The following is a 10975-nucleotide window of genomic DNA, read 5'->3' as shown; positions in this document are numbered from 1 at the left end:
TTGCAGAAATTCTTGACAGTGTGACGCTAATCAACGCACTGGTATTCAATCAAGCAAGAACACATATCGCCTTTACTTTATCCTCTCCGAATGACCTAAAACAGCAGAGAGAGACGTATTTTCTAGCATGAATTAAAAAAAAAACAAATTAAATCAGTTGTTTGTTTACGTTAGTAATAAAAACTGCTAAAACATAACCTTACGAAGTGAATTGACGTCGTTCAGTTGTATTTAAGAAGGCCACGTATTGACTGACGAGCCAAAACCGCGGCACTGTCTCAAGCGGCCGGCCGTAGCTCTTGTTTCTATCAAAGCTTAAACCGAACAAATGTTATATATTTAATTACGCACAAAACCAACTAAAGTAGATCACGATGCCTGCCGATTCAGATCTTATAGTCGCCGAGAGAGAGGACTTGGGCATTGATAGAACCCTCTACAAGTCACTCTCAGAGAGATCTAAGCATGAAGATTTTATCAGGCGGGCAGTGGATTTGCTGGTCGAAAGGGTAGTGTTCGGGAGGTCCCTGAGGACTTCTAAGGTGGTGGAATGGGCTGTACCGTCGGAGATCAAGAAAGCCATCGACTTGAAACCCAGAGATGGGCCCATTTCTCACGATGAACTTTTGGGACTCATGGCTGATGTAAGTGTAATTAAAATAATTTGATGGTTGTGTTTGGAAATGTAGAAACTGTCAAAATGATTGAAAAGACCAAGGTTTTAAATAATTTAATTTTCAATTTAAAGTGTCCGAGAATTTAATAATTTACAAAATTAAAAGTAGGATAATTTATAAAATTACAATATATGGATTTTTGTATAATTATATTTTGTCTGTGTTAATTTTCTATGTAAATAGATTTTTTAATCGAAAACAATAGTGAAATCTAATAAAAAACAACTGTCTCTAGAGCAGGTAAAATTAGCAAAATCGTATTTGCTGGCCCAACCATAATAACTTGACTACTTAACTTACTATCCGGACTTAAAACTCTACGATAAACTTTAATTGCACGTTGCATTTATAATTTAACACGATCTTGCATTTAATACCAACCTTCACAATTTTTTTAACTACTGTAACGTTAGTTGGTGTATTCAAATGAATTTTAAAATTTAAAATAATATTTCTCTTTGACACAGTTATGACTCGGACAAGAAAAGATCACTATTATATAGTTTAACAATTATCTTTCTAAGCCCGTATTTTTGTTTGATTTTATTGGTCACATTTGTTGACGTATCTGGAGTTGAGGAGGGTTAATGCAGACCAGTACTTTAAGGAGGAGATTGTACAGTTTATTTTGCTGTTGAAAACTTTTTCTATACCCGCGGCTTAATCAGTTTGAAATTGAATTTTGAGCCGTAAAATAAACTTTATGTATTTTAAAATCTTCTTTAATAAGCACTTTATGTAACTCGGATACAATTTTAAATTTAAATATCGATCTCACAAGCGATTTCCTGCAAACATTTTGTAATTGTAACAATATAATAATATGAAACTTATTGAAATGAAATTGACACACATTGACTATTTTTATCGATTAAAGAATTTTGTAGAATTTTCTTTGCTGAAAATTTGGCGCGGTTTAACGCAACGGGTACATTTATAAAAATCAATAATTGTTCAATTACGATTTTACTGTACCGGTATCAAAATTTTATAAAACCCAATTCTTAATATAATTCTCCAGGTGGCCCGATATTCCGTGAACACAGCCCATCCGTATTTCGTAAATCAGTTGTATTCATCCGTGGACCCGTATGGCTTGGTCGGACAATGGCTGACAGATGCCCTCAATCCAAGCGTGTATACCTATGAAGTTGCACCAGTTTTTACCCTAATGGAGGAAGAAGTGCTAAAAGAGATGAGGGTACTCGTTGGATGGAAGGACGGAGAAGGTGATGGTATATTTTGCCCGGGTGGTTCCATTGCCAACGGTTATGCCATCAGCTGCGCTAGATTCCATTTCTATCCTGAAATAAAGGTGAGTGATGCTTAATGTTAATATTGAAGAATGTGTTTTCATGTGAACAAAACATTAATTTTCAATGTTACTGAAAATCGTAACAGTATTAATAAATCAACTGCAATTTAGCCACGTAAACAATTACGATGGGAATAAAATTAACATAATTTCAACAAGATTACGTGAAAATGTAGATAATAATTTAAAAGGAAAAGTAACACAATTTTAAGTTACATAAGAAAAACCTGCATTGATTAAGAAAAATTGTATAGGAATTAAATTTCAATTTAAAATCAAATTCATAGCTAACATCAAAAGTCGAAGTTTCGAGTTTATACCGCACCCGTGACCTAGTGTGGTAATGCTAGTATAAAAAGTCGAACACATTATTTTTTAATAAGTCTTTCTTAAAACGACTAACGACCATTTTCATTGATCGATGACAACTGAACACAAAATTCAAAATTCAAAATTCAAATTTCAAAATCATTTATTTCAACTTAGATGTCAGTATAACACACTTGTTGAATGTCAAAATATAAATAACAATGTTAACTCTACCACCGGTTCCAAAAAAAGCCACAGTCCTGAGAAGAACCGGCGAAATAAACTCACTCAAACTCAACTCAACAAATAATAAGCATCACGTCACTTTTGTTCTTCGAGTGAGTACAAATGTCATAGACAATGTCAAGTCGACCATTAGTGCATTGTTAGCCATGATCATTTGTTGTTTCATAATTCGATCTTGATGTTTTTGAACTTTTTTACATCGAAACTGCCTTTAGCCATGTTATTTTCAACCTTATCGTTAGTAGTCAAAAGGGCTATTCCAAATTCGCGTGGACCGCTATCACTGGCCCTAATAAGAGCAGTACTTCGCTGAATCTACTATAGGATCGAAATCGGGACTCATTGAGAAGATTCGGCGAGAAACTCAGTAATGCAGCCATGGTGATGCATTCTTTGCATATAAACAGCTAGCATACGACCGCATTCCCCCATTGATCATAAAAATCTGTCTAAAGCCGCGAAGTCACAAAAACAACAAACAAAATATGCGAATATAATATTTTTATGTAGAGCCTTTAATTCGAACGTATGACATTGGCCGATCTAGCTAATTTAAGTCAAACAAATTTTGCGGTTGTAATATAATACGTAACGTTTTGTAATTCGTACGATAATCGGGCTCTCTCTATATAATTCGCCACTTTACCGAACAAAGACATTGACCCCGAAAACAAACAATTAGTTTCAAGTCCTAAGTTAATAATTGAAGCACGCAACAATCACTGTGTGAAAGTATTGTCTTATTCTACGAGGATTTCTTTTGTTTACTTACAACTTGTTAATGAGATTGTACTCATCGAGTATTAATAAACTAATGAAATCTTCGAAGACGTCAAAGAATAACGGCATACAGGGAGCGTACGGACCTCTAAATGACCAAATACTGGACATTTAAACCGTTGCTAAACGCTGAGGAATCTTTTGAAACGATATCTGAAGAAGGACGTGTGTCATAGCGCTCGGGATATGGGAGGAAATTGTCTCTGGAATCTTCTTGTGGGTAGACGCAGTGATTTCAAGTAATAGGGTTGTTTGTGCATTGGGCGTTGCTTCGGTTCCTGGTGGTGTGATGATAAAAGGGATTTCCGCAATAATCTCAAAAAATATATCGTGATAACTTCGCAGAGTAGTAGTTGTAGTAACAATTATTCTAATGTCATTGATATTTGTAGTAGATTGAGCTCAAGCTTGCTTACACAACAAGTTTGTTTTTTGATTGCTTACGTGGGATGACGAGCTCACGGTCCACCTGGTGTTAAGTGGTTACCGGTGCCCATGGACATCTACAACATAAATGCCGCCACCTACCTTGCGATAAGAGTTCTAAAGTTACAACGGCTGTCCCCAACCTTCAGACCGAAACGCATTACTGCTTTATGGCAGAAACAGGCAGGGTGGTGGTACCTACTCGCGCGGACTCACAAGCGCTCCTACCAGTATTTACGCAAATTATCAAAGAAAAAAATCTGCTTTTTGATTACTGCACGTGAGGATTGGCTCGATTACTATGAAATTGTCAAACAAAAAACCTACATATTAACATGTGTAAATTTGAATTGATTTGTTGCGAGTAAGAAAATTCTTAAATGGGCTGCTAAGCTGGTTTAAAGGTGGTTCACTGCTTATTTTTAAGCGAAATCAAATTATTTTTTTTACATTAAACGACATAGTCTTGATGTTACCATACTTGACGATACTTAGGACGTCTGAGTAAAACGAAAGATACAGAAAATCTGGTTCGACACAGAACAAAAATAACCGGAATTATAAAAAAAAAAATAGTAAGTTAGAAATGAATTAGGAATTAGAAGAAAAAAAAGATAGATACTTTTATCTGATTTATTAGAGATACTAGTCGAAACTCTAAAATACTGAGCATTTCAAGGGCAATTAGTATTAACAATGCATTAGTACTGATTGTTAATCACTAAAAAACTAACTACATAGCTACTTACGGTATTTTAAACATAGATTCGAATCTATGCTTACAATACCGATTGTTTAATTAACTAGATATGAACGCATTAAATACGTACTTCAGATTTTTTATTAATCACAATGCATTTTACAATCTAATTAGACTTGTTATGCACTAGTGGATTCTGCAAATCTTTACCGTGTATATATGAGTGCATCGACAAAGGTATTTATACCTTCGTACCTACCCACACCACAATCGACTGGATATTTCGAGAATTTTGCAGGAAGTCGTCCGTTCACCTTAACCTCGATTCAAAATAGCGCTCAATCGAAAGCCTTGTTTAAAAAAAAAACAACTTTATTTAATTAACACTAAAACCGAAATCAGTTTTGGCTTTCGTCGCGTTAATTCGGTTCTTTTTTTTTGGACGGCAACTTATTTTTGCGCAACCTGTTGCTAAAAATAACGCAAAGATAACGACTAATTGCTTATCAACTAATTTAAAAAGCATACATTCGAAATGAGAGTATTCTGTTTGCTTCAATATTAAAATTTGCAAACAATAAAAGATCAACAAAGATGAATTTTGTTCTGGTGCTGTGAATCCGTCCCTTTTGATGTTACTTTTAGCTAGGATTATTAGGGCATGAATGGCGTTTATTCCAAATTATGATTTCAACACTAAAATCGGAAGATTACTTGTGGTAGCACTTCTTGTGAGTCCGCGCGGGTAGGTACCACCACCCTGCCTATTTTTGCCGTGAAGCAGTAATGCGTTTCGGTTTGAAAGGTGGGGCAGCAGTTGTAACTATACTGAAACCTTAGAACTTATATCTCAAGGTGAGTGTCTCATTTACGTTGTAGATGTCTATGGGCTCCAGTAACCACTTCACACCGGGTGGGCTGTGAGCTCGTCCACCCATCAAAGCAATAAAAATAAAAAATAAAAAACATTTAGTGTTATTCTTTTACTGTTAATTAAACAGGAGAATCATGTATCCGCTTTGAAACGAACAAATAACAATTACTTAATTCTTCTTGACAGAATTAGAATTAAAAAAAACACGAAGAAATATTCAATTTTACGTCACTAAAATCAGGTGTAGGTAATAATACTAAATGTAAAATCGCACACGCTGTCTGCGATTTTCTGTCAAATCTGTTAACTTAGTTCATTGTGTTAAGCATGTACACAAGATATGAAGATTTCAGTCGTAATATATTAAGTAAAATAGACAAATTGGCCTTGACCTAAATATGAACTGAAGTAGTTACCTAAGTTCCCGTACGGTAGGGCGTGTTCTTTTTGAACAAATATCTACATATCAAATTTAGAGTAAGTGTCAATGTCATATATTGATTAATATTGTTGTTTCCTTTCAAAATTTTTATCGATTTTATAAATAAAATTTCTATATCTTACTTACAATTTCTATCCCTATAAAATACATATTAAAGTGAACAAAAGGTTATTTTATTATTAACAGATTTTCTCTTGCCTGCATCACTATCGGATATCCCTAATTTGAAATCGCTATCTAATTCGAGAGTCCGATAGTAAAGCAATAAAAACACAATAATAAGTATTATATACACTATTCTACAAAGAATAACGTGATATTTAACTCTGCTTTTTTACATAATAAATGCATTATCAATATGATGAAATATTAGAGCATAATTAAGCTATAATTTACACGTGCGACCTTAACGGTTTATTTGTGTGTTAAGTGATGTCCATCCAGTATTACGTTGTTTCCAGAACTCATAGACGTAACGATCTGCCGTGAAGCAGTAATGCGTTTCGGTTTGAAGGTGGGGCAGCCGTTGTAACTATACTGAGACCTTAGTTTTTATATCTCAAGGTGGCTGGCGCATTAACGTTGTAGATGTCCATGGGCTCCAGTAACCACTTAACACCAGGTAGGCTGTGAGCTTGTCCACCCATCTAAACAATAAAAAAAAACCAAACTACCAGCCAAACATGAAGATGTTTTTTCTTATTTTTTTCCTACCTATTCTCTGATAACCCAAGGGGCTATATGTATAAGATACGCTGTGACATATATATCAATCCTAATATAATAATAAGACTAAGGTATCAAGTGTGCTGCATAGCGGTTCTAGCCTTCAAACCGGGTCATATGATTACGTCGCAACAGAAATAGGCTGGATGGCTATACATGCCAATTTGGGTTCACAAAGCGCCCCAGGGTTGGCGATTGTACTGTATTCAAAGGATGGATGAAAACTGGTCATGCGATAGATTCGATGACCGGTCGTGAGTTGACAAGTATTAGATCTACCCTCATAAAAAAATAACCACTACCCATTAATTATTAATTCTCGGGTGAACATCTTAGTACCATTTATGATACCCACGGATAGTGATGGGGGAAGTATTTTCGCATATATATTTTTTCATTCGTTCACAATCTCCGCTTGATCGACGTCCGTGACCACGAGAACGTCGAAAATCGTATAAAATAAATAAGAACAGAAAAAAAAATTGTAAAACAATAAAGTGTCTATGAGAGTCCAAAGAAAAGACAACATTAATATTACCACCTTAAAACTTATAATCGAAGTCCAAGGAAAATCCCTTCAAATTGACACTCGTATTTGCTTCGCGGCATTAATAGGCAGAACGTAATAGTGACCGTCAGAATACGGGCTCAGTACACTGGTGATTACGCAAAGCTGTACTTAATTTTGAGTACATTCACTTTTAAAGAATTAATTGCAGTTATTTTATTAGCCTTAAAAAAACATATGCCTAATTTCAGCGCTACATTTTACTAACACGACTATCTACACGCAGTCAAGGCTCTATTTATTAATCGGTGAATGACCTCTCCTTAGATCATGCACGTTTGTAATTAATAAGTTTTTCGCGTACCGGAAGTAGTTACGTAGAACGTTATGGCGCCAAATTTATTGGCTCGATTTTCTTAAACAATTGCATTAAATAATTACGATCAAAACTAAAAGCAATTCAATGAAGAATTACCGTTGGCTTTATTGAAAAGATAACTAAAATATCGCGCGTATCAGCTATTATAAGTTTATTAATTAAAACTACTTTTACGGTTTTAATTTCGGGTTTATTATTTTCATTTTATTAGTTCCGACGCTTGGAATGTCCTTGACAGATTTAACTCAAACGGAAACTTAAATGTCGACGATTAACTACTACTGATAGAGTAGTCAGTAGGAGAGTCGGTGACCAAGAAAACTGTAAAGTATTTGAAGCGTCGGAAATATTAAACGTCAGATTAAACTGTAAAAGTATTTTTAATTTTGTCTACAACTCCCGAAAACCGAAGAAAATACTATAGTAGATTGATTGTGAGAAATCTTCAGTAAAATAGTTGGCGTTTTGACAATAATTAATAATACTATAATAATATAAAATTAATAATACCACAATATAAATCCCTCACGAAATCGTATGTTTCGTGTGGCATCATAATAATATAGTTACATAAAAGTATTTTAAATAGTAAATTTGTGGATAATATTATATGATTGTTCCAAAGTGTTCTTTTTGAAATTAAAATATCATAAAAGTATCTATTAGATATATTTAATAAAAAAATATATATAATAAAGATTAAAAATGATTCGTTTTGAAAACCGGGTTTTATCGATTTTAAAAATAATAGATAATTTCGCTCGTTAAAAAGCAGCTACTCCGTTGTGATCACAGTAAAATGTGGGAGTCCTTACGGATCCATCAGATCCAATAACCTTTGCATTAGACGCCTTCAGCTCTAACACTAGGAGCAGGCTTAGGGACCCCGGTAACCGTACTCGTCGAACTCGACAAAGAGTTCGCCGTGCAACCTAACCCATGAATCAGCTCGCTGAGTTTTTCGCTGGATCTTCTCAGCGGGTCGCGATTCCGATCCGGTAGTAGATTCATTCGCGAAGCAGTTGCTCTTGAGTTGTTAGGTCTCCTTCGGAGGCGATCGGGCATCTGTTAGCAAATCCCACCCCTTCTGGCTGAGCCTTTGCTCGCCCACCTGTCCTGGTGAAACTGGAAAGGCCTCCGGGTCACCAGTAATCCTTCAATCATAAAAAAGTAAAATGTGATTTTAAATTATTCCAAATAGTTGTCTAAAATAAAAATATATTGATGATAGCATTGCATTCGTTTTCAGACCAAAGGCGTATACGCTGTACCGAAACTGACGCTATACACATCGGAGCTAGCACATTACTCGACGAAAAAATTGGCCGCATTCATGGGGATAGGAGATGAAAACTGCGTTCTAATAAAAACCGATAAATACGGTAAAATCGATGTTGAAGACTTAGAGGCTAAAATTATAGAGAGCATCGAGGAGGGCGCTGCTCCATTCCTCGTCACAGCCACCGCTGGTACCACAGTCTTTGGTGCTTTCGACCCATTAGTCCCCATAGCGGCGCTCTGTAAGAAATACAATCTCTGGCTTCATGTTGACGCCGCTTGGGGTGGTGGAGCCTTAATGTCGAAGAAACATAGGCATCTGTTGAATGGAATTGAATTGTGAGTATTATTGAACACAACAACTTTCTAGTTTGAAATTAGGATTCATTTTAATCCGCCCATCTGGATAAATATGCAACCGTGTGATCAGATCTCTTGAAATAATTTGTATTATATTATTAATAAGTCTGAAACTATAAGCCAAGCATTCGAATATCAAGAATACTATGTAGGATTTTGTATGGATGTAATTTTTACTAAAAAAATGAACAAGGATGAATCTAAATACTATCTTTTGCGTCTGATGTCGTGCTTTGAAGTGAAAGAAGTGTCTATGGCCTGTCTGTGATCCGGCACCTGGTATTGAGGTGAGGTGAGGGATTCGGCTCTATCGGGATTGAAGCTACTGATCTAATCTAAGTAAATTGGCACAGTGATAGGCGATCATGAATGAATACAAAGATAAATGAAAAAGTAAGCCGTTGTAAACCATGAAATCAGTTAAAAAAAGGATATATCATCAATCTTAAATAAAATTACAAATCGGGTTTAAAATGTTGTATTTTGCACATTAAAACTCTCCGAAAAACAATTAACCTCATTAAATTTACTAGTAATAAACAGCACTAATAATTATTTTAATGTTATAGTTTGTAAGGACATTGCAATATTTTACGAAAGGAAGCAATTTAATATTAAAGTCGTATCGATTTTGTTGTCAATTACAACCTTCAATTCATCTAATATATATTTGAAAAAGAGAATTAGAGAGGATAATTCTTATAGAAATTCTTGTGTTCGACGAAGCTTCATTAATTGAATACGTTTACAGGGCGGACTCAGTCACGTGGAATCCCCACAAGCTACTGGCTGCTCCTCAACAATGCTCCACGTTCCTAATTAGACACAAGAACGTTCTCAAGGAAGGACACTCGTGCAATGCGAAGTACCTCTTCCAGAAGGACAAATTCTACGACACATCATACGATACGGGGGACAAACATATCCAGTGCGGTCGACGGGCGGATGTCCTCAAATTCTGGTTCATGTGGAAGGCCAAAGGCTCCGACGGCTTCGAGAACCACATCGATACGTTATTCGATAACGCGCGCTTCTTCTTGGAACAGATTCGAGATCGGGAAGGTTTCGAATTGGTCATTGAAAAACCGGAATGCACGAACATAATGTTCTGGTACATACCGCGTTGCCTTCGCGGCTGCGAAAACGAGTCGGACTACAGAGAAAGGCTCCACAAGGTTGCCCCCAAAATTAAAGAATTAATGATAAAGGAAGGAAGTATGATGGTAACTTATCAGCCTCAAGGAGATCTTGTGAATTTCTTCCGTATCGTGTTCCAAAATTCGGCTCTCGATCACAAGGATATGATATATTTCGTAAATGAATTCGAAAGGCTCGGCAGAGACATATTAGTATAAGCTAAATTTATATTATTACAAAAAATCTCGCATCTGAATATCTGTGATCGAAACGGCAATATTGTTTTTTTTTTTTAGTCTAAAATTTGTTATTGAATTAATGTAGATTTAGTGTGATTTGTTGAAAAACAAACTTAATGCAATTTAAATATAACTAAATTATGAATTATATTAAATGTATAAAACAGTTATTGAGTGTTTTTATTATTGCGAATAATAACATGGATCAAGCTAATTTTTATACGCACTTGTAAGATAGCAAAAACTCTTTATAAATATGTACAATAAATATAGTAAAATATATTTAAGATGTTACAAGAGTCCACACATGCAATATATTAAATTTCTCGGCCCACTTTAATATTTGAAGACGAATTTTCAATACCTATTCTTATCAGCAAGCCAGAGAGTTGGCCTATTCTGATTAGCAGTGAAATTACTTTCCGTAACGATAAAATTGAATATTATTTAAAAGAACATGTAAAGGTCTACTTGATTAGAAACTTTGACTCGCTTCAAATATCTGTTACTACTTCGCGGTACAAATAAATGATATCTATGACTAGCATATGATACGCCTTACCATCAGTACTTTCGTCA

General features: G+C 35.2%; 1 protein-coding gene across 1 annotated transcript; it reads left to right on the top strand.

Annotated features, from left to right (window-relative positions):
- Window positions 1–247: 247 nt before the first annotated feature.
- On the top strand, window positions 248–10566 carry black (glutamate decarboxylase-like protein black). Its single transcript, XM_028174730.2, has 4 exons — window positions 248–644; window positions 1699–1992; window positions 8632–8999; window positions 9772–10566. Exons 1-4 carry the CDS (start codon window positions 375–377, stop codon window positions 10373–10375), a joined length of 1536 nt encoding a protein of 511 aa, XP_028030531.2. The 5' UTR covers window positions 248–374; the 3' UTR covers window positions 10376–10566.
- Window positions 10567–10975: the final 409 nt, after the last annotated feature.

This window comes from Bombyx mandarina, chromosome 11 (genome assembly GCF_030267445.1).
Source record: "Bombyx mandarina strain Sakado chromosome 11, ASM3026744v2".
Lineage (NCBI taxonomy): Eukaryota > Metazoa > Arthropoda > Insecta > Lepidoptera > Bombycidae > Bombyx > Bombyx mandarina.
Note: the sequence above shows the minus strand (reverse complement) of the source record. Positions and strands in the feature narration are given on the sequence as shown.